Genomic DNA, 15827 nt, shown 5'->3' on the forward strand with positions numbered 1-15827 from the left:
TGGGGCTAGGCTCTTTTCCCCGAGCCCCACTGCCCAACGGGAACCAGGGACACCGCCTGAGTCCAACGCCAGTGTCTATTTTCCAGAAAACGGGCAATGCTGTGAGAGCCATTGGAAGACTGTCCTCTATGGCAATGATCTCAGGGCTCAGTGGCAGGAAATCCTCAACAGGATCACCAACCAGCCCGCTCAATGCAGAAAAATTAGAATCTGAAGGTAAGGAGCTCCAGGAAGATTTGCTCTAGTTGGCAAGAAAGGAAGGGTTGAGGGATGGAGGGACATTTTGAGGTTTTAAGGGGGGTTGGGGTTTTTTTGATAATATAAACTATAAGGATAAAATTCAGAACTACTTTTAGGTTGCCCTAAAATTACTAAGTCTGCTAGTTATTCTTTAATTGTTCAACGATAAGTTTAGCTACTTTCAGAGGGAAAGTTATTGTCTCATAGGACCAGGTGACCTCCGCTGTTCTTTTCCCTATATTTTACATAAGAATTAGTGAAGACTTCATTAAAAGCTTCCTTTTTTCTCATTAGAAAAGTGAGATTTGTATACTGATAGGTAAACATAAAAATCACATATAGTAGTATCTTTTTAAAAAATATCCTTCCATATTCTTACTGCCTTTGTGTTTTTCTTTTTTTTTTTAAAAATGACCTTTAGTCCATATTCCTTTGGCACTTGTCACGATGCTGAAACATGCCGTTTGAATGGGGTAGACTGCGCGTGACGGGGCTCCTCCTGGAGACCAGTAGGGCTAGTTAGCTGTTTGCACACCGCCTTTGAGATGCTGCCCCGACCATCTCCTCAGTGAAGGCTCTGGCCTCTTCCAAGCTCCAGGTGCATGCAGGGTCTGGCCTTTACCTTCTTGAGGCGCCTCATTTGGCCAAAGACACCCCCCTAACTCCCGCTGCCTGGTGTTTTTGGCATCCAAAGGTGAGAAGCTAGATCTAGATCCCTCTTGTGCATAAAAGCAGGGTAATTGGCGAGGCTGCTTGCTGGGCTGCTCTGATGCAGCTGGGGGCAGAGTCTGCAACACGTGGGCCTGGTCCCTCCTGATCCGCACTCCCCAGATGACCCAGAAATAGCCTGAAGGGAAGGGAGAGTATATAGGAGCCCCTCCAAGTCACAGCTTTTCCCTGGACCAATCCCAGATCCTCGTCCGTAGTCATACATTGTGAAGGCAGGGTGAGTGTGGAGAACAGAACTACTGGTAAATCGAAGGCATGTCTAGGACCCCCTTTCCAAGGAGCAGGTGAAGGGCCTGCTGCTCTAGGAGGGAGGGCAAAGCAGGGACAGAGATCGGGACAGCTGGTGTGGTTTGTCCTTCTTCGATCCCTTCCACTGAATCCTGAGACAGCATGGAATGCAGCCAAAAATCCTTTTTAAAGATTATTTCCTTTTTCAGTGTGTCAGCATAAAGGAAGGAGGGAGTTCAAACATTTCCACAGTTTTGTCACGGTTCTCTCTTCTGCCAAAACCATGTGGCGGCAGGCCAACCTGTCCCCAGGAGAAAGGTGTACTTGACTCAGTCCCCTAAGCCACATTATTTGCTGAATTACAGCAACTTAAAAAAAAAAATCAACTTTTTTAAACCAGGGAAGAGAACAGGAAATGAAGAACTGACCGTGTTTCCTTCCCTGTCTCCTAGAAGATGTGTCCCAAGCTTTCCTTGAGGCTGTTGCTGAGGAAAAGCCCCATGTAAAACCCTATTTCTCTAAGACCATCCGTGATTTAGAAGTTGTGGAGGGAAGCGCTGCTAGATTTGACTGCAAGATTGAAGGTAAGTTGTAGCGGTTCTTCCCTTGACTTTGACCACACAAAAGTGTGGCGTGGTGGGCGGGTGGGCCCTGCTGTGTGCCCCAGGCAGAATGTCAGTTCTGGGCAGCCAGGACGCAAGCGAAGATAACTGGGTCAGGAGGAGTTGGCCCACTGCCCCCACTCCGCCTCCTGAAGGTTGGTGCCGTTCAGTGACTCACCTAGGGCGCCTCTGATATTCTACGTATTCATATCAACCACTGATGTGAGTGGCTCATCACAGACCTATTTGGCTATGGAAGAGGCTTAATGAAATGAGCTTTGCAGGCTTCTGGGAAGCCTGTGAACTGCCCACAAGAAGCTTCAAAGGAAGGCTGGCATGAAGAGGATGTGGAGTCGGAGGCCCTTCTGCTCAGCTGTGGGCTGTGTGAACTTGGGTGGTGATTTAACTCTTCTGAGCCTCTGGCCCTTACCTGATGATGTCTAATGCCTGAGTCATTCTGGGGATGCTGGGAGAGGACATAGGTGAAAGGAGGAAACCTTTTACGTCTGTTCAAGGTGTCATGGAGTCCAGGAAAAAGGTGTGGGATTGGCAAGTGCAGAGATTGAGCATGCAATGTGACTTCATTCACATTCAATGTGAGGGAAGCTGGGATCCAGACACCTATGCCATCTTCCCCATGCTGCTCCGCCTGCCAAGAATAATGTGGCAGCAGAATTGAGTTGCCAGTGCTCAAGAGAACTTAAGGGATCTTAGCATAGCACCTGAGAAATTAGCAATGTTGGTGACACAAAGCATTTCAGTTTCCACAGACTGCAACATTCTAGAAAGATAAGGGCAAAAAAAGACAGGTTCTTTGCTTCCAGTTTGTGACTACTGCATGCCAACTCAAGTGGAGGGTTATCTCCCATTTGAGTCTGACCAAATAAAGCACAGAAGTTCATTAAGCAACTTTACTAAGGCTGCATAGCACAGGACAGCAGTCAGAACAAATCGTGCCTCCTACAGTTTAAAATTCTCCAGCAGTATGCCTAGATAATGCCTTTTGGGTAAAGCAATCCAAAGTGAAGAATGGAAACAGTTTATTTCCTGCATCATTATATTCTCAAACTGCCTTGTAAATGCAGTGCCTATCATAATCTTTCTCTGTTCTCATTCAATTAAAAAAAAAAAAAGGTGGATGTGTTGCCTTTGCTAGTGTGGAAGTGTGCAGATTGGGGGGCGCTGCAAGAAGCTCCAAATTCTCTCCATCACCACACTGTTTTTGGTCTTCTGAAGTTCTTTTTCCTTTTTTTCCTTTTTAAACATTATTACAACATAATGATTATCATCTTTGTACTTTTCTGTCTGGGATTATTCCTTCATATTTGCATAACTTCCACTGGAACACTGAGAAGGAATTAAAGCATATGGAGGCAGTTTTGATAAAAACAAAATTCTACTTGAAAAGAATGTTAGAATTCTTCAATTCTTTTTTTTTTTTTTTTAAGTTTACTTTGAGAGAGAGAGAGAGAGTGAGCAGGGGAGGGGCAGAGAGAGAGAGGGAGAGAGAAAATCCCAAGCAGGCTCCGTGCTTTCAGCTTGGAGCCCAATGCGGGGCTCGAAATTATGTACCACAAGATCATGACCTGAGTCTAAACCAAGAGTCAGACGCTTAACCGACTCAGCCACCCAAGCGCCCCTAGAATTCTTAAGTCCTTATGTGTAATTTTTTTCCTATAAAAATATTTCTCCCAAATTTAAGAACAACTCAGATTGTATATATATATATATATATATATATATATATATATATGTATATGTGTGTGTGTGTGTGTGTGTGTATTTTAAGTTTATTTATTTTGAGAGAGAGAGAGCACAGAGGAGGGGTAAAGAGAGAGAGAGGGAGAAAGAGAATATCAAGCAGGCTTCTCACTGTCAGCACAGAGCTGGACATGGGGCTCAGTCTCATGAACCATGAGATCATGACCTGAGCTGAATGAAATCAAGCGTTGAATGCTTAACTGACTGAGCCATCCAGGCGCCCCTGTATATTTGTAAAGACCTATATGTGTGTGTGTATATATATCATATATAATACATACATATGATGTGTGTATGTGTGTGTATATATATATATATATAAATAATATTTTTTAAATGCTGAACTTTGCATAAACATGACTAATATATAAAATGAGGCTAACCCATGTGGCCAATTTCCAGTTATCCATAAGTAGTTTATCTGTCTTTGGATCAGACTAAAACAAATAATGGCTTTTCTTTTAAGCAATATTATCAGCTCCTCTAATTTATTATAGAGCTATTAGCTTTGAGTTATAATTTACATACCATAAAATTTACCTATTTTATGTGTACAGTTAAATTATCTTCTGTTAAATTTACAGAATTATGCAATCACACAACCAATTTTAGAATATTTCCATCATCTCTAAAGATCTCTCGTGCCTATTTGCTTTTTTTTTTTAATTTAAAAAATGTTTTTTAATAATTATTTATTTATTTTTTAGAGAGGGAGAGGGAGCATGCCCAAACTAGCAGGGGAGGGGCAGAGAGGGAGGGAGGCAGAGAATCCGAAGCAGGCTCTGCCCTATCAGCACAAAGCCCAAACTCATGAACCATGAGATCACGACCTAAGCCAAAGGTCGTGCTCAACCAACGGAGCCAGCCAGGCACCCCGAACTTAAACACATTTAAATAAAAAATAAGAGAACAGGGGCGCCTGGATGGCTCAGTCAGTTTAGTGTCTGCCTTCAGCTCCAGTCATGATCTCATGGTTTGTGAGTTCGAGCCTCTCTGCTGTCAGCACAGAGCCTACTTCAGATCCTGTCTCCCTCTCTCTCTGCCCCTCCTCCACTCGTGCTTTCTCGCCTTCTTTCTCAAAAATAACTAAACATTAAAAAAAATTATTTAACTATTATACAAGAAATTTTCTTTTCGTCCAAGGACCTATTTATTTAGCTCTAGGTGTGCAGTTGGAGTCAAGGCTGTGTTCCAGGTAGTACTCTAGATCTGTATAAAGGTGGGAGGCAGTACAAGCCCCACATGGATGGTAAGTGACATGACTATATGACACCTTTTTTTGCAGGGTTTTGGATATCAGTATTTACAATATATGCCCATATCCAAATGTAAATCTCAAAACAGATGCTAAAAGCCAACATCATGATACTTTCCCTGTACCCCACTAATCAATAGAGATTGCTTACGAATTGCTTGCATGAATTGATAAGAAACTTGTGTTCCCTCCCTGTGCTGCAGGATACCCAGACCCTGAAGTTGTCTGGTTCAAAGATGACCAGTCAATCCGGGAGTCCCGCCACTTCCAGATAGATTACGACGAGGATGGGAACTGCTCTTTAATCATTAGTGATGTTTGCGGGGATGACGATGCCAAGTATACCTGCAAGGCTGTCAACAGTCTCGGAGAAGCCACCTGCACAGCAGAGCTCATTGTGGAAACCATGGAGGAAGGGGAAGGGGAAGGAGAAGAGGAAGAAGAGGAAGAGTGAAAGCCAGAGAGAAGCAGTTTCTAAGTCGTCTTACAAAGACTATTTCTCTAAAGCTCAAAAAATCCAAGATAGTAAAAGCACCTAGTGTGATAGATTATTTAGTTAGGTCTTTTGGGGGTTGATTGTTCAGCAACAGCAGTTGACACCTAGCAGCAGTTATTGATGGGCATTAATTTGAATTAGCTGGCACCTTAAGATACTACCAGTAACTTGCCTGATCAGTTGATTTTAAAGAGAAAGTAACCAAAAGAAATCTTTATCTGGGTAAGGTCATAAATTCCCTAACTGAAAGCACTCATGAAAAATAAGGCCCTGTGGTCACAGCCCAGAAGGTCCCTGGAGACAGAGATCTCTCTCTCCCGGCTCCTAACTGCAGAGAACCGAGTCTCCTCCAGCCCTGCAGCATGCCATTCTGAGAGCAGTTGAGCCATTGGAACATATGAGGCACATTTTATTCCAAAGTATACTGTACACATTCAAACTTCATTTCTCTCCCCTGATGTATCTACCCGTTTTTCTGGATCTGAATTTGCCATGAGTTTAAGCACTAAGGACATTATGCTTCTTAGATTCTGAAGACAGGTCCCCTGCTCATGGGTGGCTGGCTTCTTTAGGAGAATAGAATCTCTTTTCTTCCAAAATCAGTAGGAAATCTAAACTTATCCCCTCTTTGCAGATGTCTAGCAGCTTCAGACATTTTTGTAAGAACCTGTGAAAAAAAAATCCTTGCTAATGTGCTTTTCTTCTGAAACCAGGATTCGTATTTGTGCTGTTATAGAAGATCAGCTCTGCATGTGTGGTAAAGATTTCTGTGTTTGAATGTATGAAAAACCAGTTTCCTAAAAAGTTAGTCTTAATTATTTATTGGCCGCTGTGAAACAGATTTCAACTGATGAAGGGCTGTAGAACTGCACATACTTTGGAATCTCCTTCAGGGTAGTCTGAGTTTAACACGCCTTCAATTCTAAACACTCTCCAGAGGACTCTACCTACCTTATGGGTTCCACGATGTTTTCTTCTTGAATGTGCATCAGTCATGCCTTGCCCCCCAGCCTTCAAATGTATTCTTAGACCTGATAAATGCACTCAGACTTGCATCTTTAGAAATTTTTCTTTCACTACATTGGCACTTAAATTTTTCTTTATAAACTTTTTGAAGGTCATAAACAAAGACTATAAACTAATATGCCTAATACATTTCCTCTGAGTGTGTGTGTGTAACATTCCAAATATTTTTTCTTTTCCACTGTTTGTAAAGTGCAGCAATTTAATATTTGAGGGGACTTTTTAATAGTTCCTCAAGAACCAATTTGAAATGACTTCAGTGCAACCCTACACAGGATCAACTTCAGAACTTTGATAGTAGTCTTATGTTACCTTCCATTCTATTTTTATCTGCTTTTTGCTGCTAGTTTCAAATTTGCCAGTATTTTTTTCTTTTTGCTTTTTTAGCAGTTACAATTTTTTCATAATAGCCACAGTATTGCCACGGTTTATAATAAAGGGTTTTAAAATTTGATTTAGAGCTTTTGAAGCTTTTCTTCACTTAACTGTGTTTAGAAGACTATAACCTTTGTGTGCATGTATGTTGTGTGTGTGTGTGTGCATGTGTGGTGTGTTTGTTACAGATTTTTAATGTCTTGAAATTGTGTTAATGTTCTCGCAGTTTATTATGCCATCAGAATGGTAAATGAGAACACTACAACTGTAGTTAGCTCACAATTTTTAAATAAAGGATACCACAGTGCATGCTGTTTGTTCAGTCTCTGCAGCCTCCTCTTTCTTGCCATGTCACCAGCTGTAGACTACCCTGATGGATCCTGGAAACAAACAAATGTTGTGCTGCATGAATGGCTTAGATGGTTGTGATTCACTAAGGAACAGGATGACTGACGTAGTTCTTGTTGCTAATAGGCAGCTTGATTTGCACATGTTCAAAATTTCTCTTGAGTGTCATTTGGTTCAATTACATTCTACAGGTATTTAATATCTATAGGATCCTCATAATGCTAAAACCTATATGACATTTTTGGCATGTGACAAAATCATTATCATCATTAATGTTATTTACCAGGGCTTGGTTTGCATTTGTAACATTGGTGCAGTTTCTTACTGGCAACCAAGTTCCATCTTTCCGTGTCTTGACATTGAAACATTTGTTAGGAGGAAATTCCTGATAATGCTCCCACTTTATAGGAAATCTGTTATCAGATGGTGAGCCTCTTATGTCTTGAGTGTTCAAACAATATTATAGATACTCTAGAAACAATCAAGACATGCTAATAAATATTGGACTAGATCATTCTATGATGCTATGGTATAGTCTGGAAGGAAACAATCCATTGGTCAGTTAATATTTAATTTTTTTCATTTTTTAAAGGCATTTACAATCCACAAATGTTCCTAGTGAGGAAATTACTAGTTTTAAAGACAAGGATTTTTTATTCCTTGCTAGGGAAAAATGTACCATACGTGTTCTGCACCAGGAAAAATAAATACATTTTCTCCCATTCCATTTTCATCCCAAACATATAAAAATCCATTGGTTGCTGCTTACATTGCAGAACTTCATATTAAATGATATTTCTGTGTGTAATTAAAAAGACATGCTATTGGGGCGCCTGGGTGGCTTGGTCGGTTAAGCGTCCGACTTCGGCTCAGGTCATGATCTCACGGTCCGTGAGTTCGAGCCCCGCGTCGGGCTCTGTGCTGACAGCTCAGAGCCTGGAGCCTGTTTCAGATTCTGTGTCTCCCTCTCTCTCTGCCCCTCCCCTGTTCATGCTCTGTCTCTGTCTCAAAAATAAATAAATGTTAAAAAAAATTTAAAAAAAAACATGCTATTGTCAGCTCTAACTTTATATAGTCTTTTTTTCTTTTTAAAAGCCATTTTCTTTTTTAAATTTTTTAAGTTATTTTTGAGAGAGAGAGAGACAGAGACAGAGCATGAGTGAGGGAGGGGCACAGAGAGAGGGAGACACAGAATCCAAAGCAGGCTCCAGGCTCTGAGCTGTCAGCACAGAGCCCAATGCAGTGCTCGAACTCATGAACCTGAAGATCGTGACCTGAGCCGAAGTCGGACGCTTAACCAACTGAGCCATCCAGGTGTCCTGAGTCTTTTTTTCTTTTTAATCAAAGTGTTTGAGTTTTTTACTTTTCACATTTTACCTGCTTTTAATAAATCTATGCTAATGAGTATCAAGGAGATAAAGGATAATTCTAAAGAAATTCAATTCTCCCACTTTTTAAGAAAACACAAGGTAATACTACTTTCTTTACCCCTTAGGAACTCCTCCGTATTTTGAAAGGGAGGCTAATATCTGTGTCAGTCACTACTGAGGCTCTTTGCCCCCTGGCACAGCTTTGCTGGCTCCCTGGCTAGATGGGGCTGTGACTAGTCCTGGTCAGTAAGCTGTGAGTAGAAAGTGATGTGCGTCCCTTCTGAGCCAGAGGATTTAAGTACTAGTGCAAGACTCTCCATGATGACTGGCAACATGTGAGATGGTGACTACTTTATCTGCCTGGGTCCCCAGCCAACCCCAAATGGGCAGATAACACAAGTAAGAAATAAATCTTTGTTCTTATAAATCAAGATTTTAGGGTTCTTTGTGGCTGCAGCATAACAGACTATCCTGTTACAAGGTCATCACTGTATTCTAGATCTGTTCTGACTAATAAGGTAGCCATGAGTCACAAGTGACTATTTAAACAATTTAAAAATTCCTCTGTTGCACTAGCCACATTTAAAGTACTAAATAGTCGGTGCATCTGGGTGGCTCAGTCAGTTAAGCGTCCGATATCAGCTCAGGTCATGATCTCATAGCTCGTGAGTTGGAGCCCCGCGTCGGGCTCTGTGCTGACAGCTCAGAGCCTGGAGCCTGCTTCAGATTCTGTGTCTCCCTCTCTCTCTCTGCCCCTCCCCTGCTTGCTCTCTCTCTCAAAAATAAATAAGCATTAAAAATGTTTAAAAAAATAAAGTACTCAATAATCAGGTATGACTAGTGGCTACCTTATTGGACAGCACAGATTAAAACTTTCTGTAAAGTTCCATCAGCACTGTTCTAGATGAATTAGGAATAAACAAGAACTCCAAATTTTACCCTAACTGTGCATATTACTTTTCAAATTACTGTGAAATGAAAACTTAAATGTTTGTATGAAATCAGTCTGGAGAGCATGGTCCATAGTTTCACCAATTATATTGAATAATCGACTTTATACCTAGGTTATAGTTTTTGATTCACTGCTTATATTCATATATTTTTTTTTTACTTTTTAAAACATTTTAAAAGTACCAATTCTGTGTTTCTCACCACAAAATCTAAATAGACCTGTAATTCACAAGCAATTACGAGACTACTTGGGATACCGAACAACCAGCTAGGACAAAAATCTCCAGTGTTTTTGGAACATGGAGCTACTTGAGATAGGGGAGCTTGCAATGGGGACATATGAGATAGATGCACAGGAGAGACAGGGTCGCTAACACAGGATTTCCTTGACAGTGGACCAAAAGGAAGGTGGGAGGGGCCATTGCAACAGCTGCAATCATTTAACTTCAGTGGCTTCGTTCATTGATATTGGAAATATCCAGGAGATCTGCAGTGTTTGGAGACATTAAATTTCTAACTGCTGCTTCCTTGAAATTTCAGCCCACAGGCCCCACTGTGTTCCAAAGGCTAACATTCTGCAGCAAGGGCTCCACGTCAGAGACCATAGCCCCAATGGCGACCACATGGAAATGTATGATAAATCTTCACAAGACATTATTAGACTCTCTGAGACTAGATTTCTTCTAGATGGAGATAACTAAGGAGAAGGAAATTATAAAGTAACCTGTCAATTTGGTCATTCACACTTATTAGCTTCTTTTGGGCAGACAGAAGTAGCCTCCAATAGTTAAGAGATAAGTTGAGCTACAGGGCTCCTCCACCATCTTATCTCAGATGGTGTGTTAAAGTGAAAGATGGCCTCGGTCCAAATTCGTCATTTATTAGCAAGTAGTCCTACAACCTATTCTGCAAGGTCTGTGAAGTCGCAGATCTCTCTCCAGAAAGTACCTGACCTGTTCACTGAAGACAGATGCTGCAGGATACTAGGGTAGGATTTACCTAATCTGGTTAATCAGCCAAGTAAAGTCAGTTCCAGCTGGACTTCTTATTGGAGCTGTATCTCGTGCCTCAGTTTCTTCATCTATAAAATGAGAGTAATAGCTCTTCTCTAGTAGTTGTTACAAAAATTAAATGAGGGGCGCCTAGGTGACTCAGTCGGTTAAGCATCCAACTCCTGACTTTGGCTCAGGTCATGATCTCACAGTTCGTGAGTTCGAGCCCCACATTGGGCTCTGTGCTGACAGTGCAGAGCCTGCTTGGGATTCTCTCTCTCTCCCTGCCCCTACCCTGCTCGCTCTCACCCTCTCTCAAAATAAATGTTTTTAAAAAAATTTTTTTTAATTAAATGAACTTATGCACATTACCTGATCCTGATGGTAAGCACCTATTTTTTCTGGCACTCAGAGATGCTAAGATGTGTCAGAAACATGCTCTACCCTCAAGAAATTGTACTCCTGCAGAAACAAAATACGTATGTGAAAAAGTTATATACTAATGAAAGATGAAAAGAACTATCTTGGGGCGCCTGGGTGGCGCAGTCGGTTGGGCGTCCGACTTCAGCCAGGTCACGATCTCGCGGTCCGTGAGCTCGAGCCCCGCGTTGGGCTCTGGGCTGATGGCTCAGAGCCTGGAGCCTGTTTCCGATTCTGTGTCTCCCTCTCTCTCTGCCCCTCCCCCGTTCATGCTCTGTCTCTGTCCCAAAAATAAATTTAAAAAGTTGAAAAAAAAATTAAAAAAAAAAGAACGATCTAAATTCACCTACCTCCCACAAAAAGGACCTTTGAATCCGAAAGTGCCCATGCAATTGTACAAAAAATAATTGCTGTGAGTTTAGGAAATGCTACAACTGCCCTTTTGTTCTTAAGGGGAAAGTTTTAACTCCCAGTCGCTACTCTCCTCTTCATAGTCAAAAGAGAAAAACTCATCTACCTTATGAGTCTTATTTCACAATTAAGAGGAAATTTCTCAGAGTTACTTCACTTGAATACCTTTATCCCAAAGAGTTCCCTAATTTTTTTCTTTATCTTTGATCTATCTGCCATTTAAATAACACCAACTCCCATGAAAAAAACTGTGAACGTCAATAGCTCTATACAGGCAGGACGGGGAGGGTGGGAAGCATGTGGCAAAATAACTACAGTCTGATTTGCTAAATGAGTATGTTATGGAGATAAACATAGATTGATAATTACTAAAAAAAATCTTAAGGTCACCTTTTTTTTTTTTTTTTTTTGATATAACAAGCATTATCTTTGGGTGGTACCTTCCAGTTTATAGAGTGCTCCTCTATAAAAATCAATAGCTCCTTTCATTTTTTTAAATCATTTAATCTTTTTTTTTATCATGATAACTGTCCCTTTTAATCCCCATCCCCTACTTCCCCTATCCTCCCACCCACATATCCTGTGGTAACCATCAGTTTTTTCTCTCTGGTTAAGAGTCTATTTCTTAGAGGGCCTGGCTGTCTCATTTGGTACAGCATGTGACTCGATCTCAAGGTCATGGGTTCAAGCCCCATACTGGGCATGGGGCCTACTTAAAAAAAAGATTTAGGGGCGCCTGGGTAGTTCAGTCGGTAAGCATCCGACTTTGACTCAGGTCGTTGTTTGTGAGTTCAAGCCCTGCATGAGGCTCTCTGCTGTTAGCACAGAGCTGCTTCAGATCCTCTGTCTCCCTCTCTGTCCCTCCCTTGGTCACTCTTTCTCTCTAAAAAATAAATCAACTTTTTTTTTTTAATTTTTAAAAATTGGTTAAGAGTCTGTTTCTTGGTTTCTCTCTTTCCTTTGCTCATTGGTTTTGTTTCTTAAATTTTACATATGAGTGACATCATATGGTATTGGTCTTTCTTTGACTTATTTTGCTTAGCATGATACTCTCCAGCTCTCTCCATGTTGTTGCGAATGGCAAGATTTCATTATTTTTTTATGGCTGAGTTATATTCCATTTTGTGTGTGTGTGTGTGTGTGTGTGTCACATCTTCTTTATCCACTCATCTATTAATGGGCTCTTGGGTTGCTTCCATAGTTTGGCCGTTGTAAATAATGCTACAATAAACAGAGGTGCATATATCCCTTTGAATTAGTGTTTTTTGTATTTTATGGGTCAATACCCAGTAGTGCAATTTCTAGATTGTAGGGTATTCTATTTTTAACTTTTTGAGGAACTCCACACTGTTTTCCACAATGGCTGCACCAATTTGTATTCTCACCAACAGTGCAAGAGAGTTCCTTTTTCTCCACATCCTTGCTAATACTTCCTTCTAGGAAGGATACTATATAATAATGAAGGGGACAACGCAACAAGAGGATATAACAATTGTAAATATTTATGCACCCAAAATGGTGGCACCCAAATATATAAAACAGTTAATAACAAACATAAACAACCAATAATAAGGGGCGCCTGGGTGGCTCGGTTGAGTGTCCGACTTCGGCTCAGGTCATGATCTCACAGTCCGTGAGTTCGAGCCCCGCGTCGGGCTCTGTGCTGACAGCTCAGAGCCTGGAGCCTGCTTTGGATTCTGTGTCTCCCTCTCTCTCTGCCCCTACCCCACTCATGCTCTGTCTCTCTCTCTCTCTCTCTCTCAAAAGTAAATAAACATTAAAAAAAAATCTTTAAAAAATAATCGATAATAATATAATAACAGGATATTTTAATACCCCACTAAATGATGGACAGATCATCCAAACAGAAAATCAACAAGAAAACAGTGGCTCTGAATGACACACTGGACCAGATGGATTTAACAGACATATTCAGAACATTCCATCCTAAAACAGCAGAATACACGTTCTTTTCAAGTACACGTGGAACATTCTCCAGAACAAATCACATATTAGCCACAAACAAGTCTCAACAAATTCATAAAAACTAAAGTCATACCATGCATCTTTTCTGATTACAACACTATGAAACTAGAAATTAACCACAAGAAAAAATCTGGAAAGGATATAAATACATGGATGTTAAATAACCTACTATTAAACAATGAATGGGTTAAACAAGAAATCAAAGAAGAAATCAAAAATTACATGAAAACAAATGAAAATGAAAATACAATGGTCCAAAATCTGGGATATGGCAAAAGTGGCTCTAAGAGGAAAGTGTACAGGAATACAGGCCTACCTCAAGAAGCAAGAACATTCTCAAATAACCTAACTTTATACCTAAATGGGCTAGAAAAAGAATAAACAAAACCAAAACCATCAGAAGGAAGGAAATAATAAAGATTAGAGCAGAAATAAGTGATATAGAAGCTAAAAAAAGAAACAACAACAACAACAAAAAAACCAGTATAACAGATCAATGAAACCAGGAGCTGGTTCTCTGAAAAGATCAACAAAATTGATAGACTTCTTAGCCAATTAAAAAAAGAGAGACAGAGGACCCAAATAAACAAAATTACTAAAGGAAGAGGAGAAATAACAAGCAATACCACAGAAATACAAACAATTGTAACGATATTATGAAAACCTATATGCCAACAAATTGGACAACTCAGAAGAAATGGATAAATTCCTAATTTTTTTTTTTTTGAGGAAGAAAGAGTGAGAGAGGGAGGGGGGCAGAGAGAGAGGGAGAAAGAGAATCCCAAGCAGGTTTCATGCTGTCGGCCCAGAGCCCAATACAGGGCTTGAACCCACAAACCATGAGATCATGACCTGAGCCAAATTCAAGAGCCCCACGCTTAACCAAATGAGCCACCCAGCACCCCAAATTCCTAACTTTTAATTGATGTTTACAAAAGTTAATTCACATTGACTTGTTTCTGACTGCAAATTAACTACAGAACAAATAGGGCTTTGCTAGGTAGTCCCAGGAAAAGGCTGGGTAGATATCTTTTTTAAAGTGTCTAGAAAGCTCAAAATGGAGGATCCTATTTTCTGGAGAATCAGAAGACCAAGGGCTTAGAAAATGAGAAGCCACCATAGTAGGAGTGAGGGCCAAACAGGACCTACTGAAAATAAGCAGTAGCTCTGCTCTCTTTGGAACCCACACTAAGCTGAGAGTAAAAGGATAGTAACTTTTTTTTAAAGCTCTAAACCCTTCACAGACAAATATGGGAGAAGACAAATGAAAATAACAGATTTTTGGAAGACAGAAAGCAAAAAGATAAATGGGCACCTGACTTAGAGCACAGAAGCTGAAACCTGACTTCCTACAGAGAAGGAAGCCATAGAAAGCAGGCCAGTTTTGTCCTCAAGAATTCCTAAAACGCTAAAGACTGGAGGAACCCGGTACCTATGAGGGGGTCCTTAAAGGGGATATAAGGTATCAACTCACAGATGGAAACCAAGGTCTTTTAGGTCAAAGAAGGTCAAAAGTCCAACTAGAAGACTAAGAGACAGGTGGGATGGAATAACTATGAATTAGGACAGACCAAGGTCGAGAGTCCAGGTCAGTCTGAACACATCCTTAATACCCAAAAAGTGCAGAAATGAGGCCGATCCTAGAAAGACATTTTCTTGCTCAAGCAGTTTTAAAGACAGATAAGCTTCTTCAAATTGTTTGTCCAAGAAGCCAAATCGTTTAGACTTTCCATAATGAACCTTCTTAACGGATGCCTTATATTCATTTATTTACAATAGAAGCTCAGTTAACTAATTTCCATTTAATCCAACTTGCCCAACTTAACCACAATTTTCATTCCTCTGTAAAATAAATTAGATGCCCACACACTTCTGAGTTGTACATTTACCAGCAGTCAATTGGGTTTGTTCTTAAACTTACTTAGCCAGTTCTACTTGCAACCGTAATCACATAATTTGATTATTATATAAACCAACAAAAATTGAGTGATAAAGGGAAAAGTAGTTTCTGCTATGGAAAGCAAATTAAGACTAGTGGCCATACATGGCAGACTGAACACTCAACATTTATTTCCTGCCTCCCCAAACCCCACTAAGATGAAAGGACAAAGGCATAAACCCACAAGGGCAAAGAAAAGAGGTGAGACGGTAGACATCAGTGTTGACAAAATTTGGGGATAGACTAATTGGTAATTATGTTTGCTCTTTTTCTTCTCTGCAATTGTCTGCAGGAGAGCAAGCCTCAAAGAGGAAGCTGAGTCCTACCACAGAACTAGGCAAAAGTAGAGGAATTAGATTGACTCCCTCTCATCTCTTCCTCTAGCCCATATGGCCCTCTGACAGCCCTGGCAGAAAAGAGGATTTTCTAAAGTTAGGCTAGAGAGGCCATGGACAACTGGCCCAAGTGAGATGGGGGTGAAGCAACTTGGAAAACACAGGGCTCAGGGGAAAGCTACACACTAAACCTTGAAACTCCAGCCCTCTCCCCCTGTGTGGCTGCCAGTACTCTGACTGCCAGGCAAGACCAGTTACATAATTTGCAGGGCCCAGTGCTAGAAAAAAGTATTAAGAATTTCAAGACAGTGACATCAGGGCATTTAAACAAGTGTGAGGTCCTTCTGAGCACGAGGCCCAGGTGAC

General features: G+C 40.8%; 1 protein-coding gene and 1 long non-coding RNA gene across 9 annotated transcripts in view; one reads left to right on the forward strand and one right to left on the reverse strand.

Moving 5' to 3' along the window:
- Nucleotides 1-7016, forward strand: part of MYLK (myosin light chain kinase) — a 282724-nt gene extending 275708 nt beyond the window's left edge. For 7 of the 8 annotated variants that reach the window (XM_058731151.1, XM_058731150.1, XM_058731153.1 and 4 more), the window contains 3 exons: nucleotides 87-216; nucleotides 1650-1781; nucleotides 5019-7016. In XM_058731151.1, the coding sequence (XP_058587134.1) occupies nucleotides 87-216; nucleotides 1650-1781; nucleotides 5019-5269 (513 nt within the window). In that variant the 3' untranslated portion in view covers nucleotides 5270-7016. The remainder of the gene's footprint in view (nucleotides 1-86; nucleotides 217-1649; nucleotides 1782-5018) is intronic. The other variant, XM_058731149.1, reaches the window with a different exon arrangement.
- LOC131512437 (uncharacterized) lies at nucleotides 6916-11208 on the reverse strand. Its single transcript, XR_009262132.1, has 3 exons — nucleotides 11137-11208; nucleotides 10743-10903; nucleotides 6916-7089 (listed from the first exon to the last, which is right to left on the reverse strand). It is a non-coding gene; the product is annotated as an uncharacterized LOC131512437 (long non-coding RNA).
- Between the last annotated feature and the right edge of the window lie 4619 nt (nucleotides 11209-15827).

The sequence above is a fragment of the Neofelis nebulosa genome, chromosome 5, assembly GCF_028018385.1.
Source record: "Neofelis nebulosa isolate mNeoNeb1 chromosome 5, mNeoNeb1.pri, whole genome shotgun sequence".
Classification (NCBI taxonomy): domain Eukaryota; kingdom Metazoa; phylum Chordata; class Mammalia; order Carnivora; family Felidae; genus Neofelis; species Neofelis nebulosa.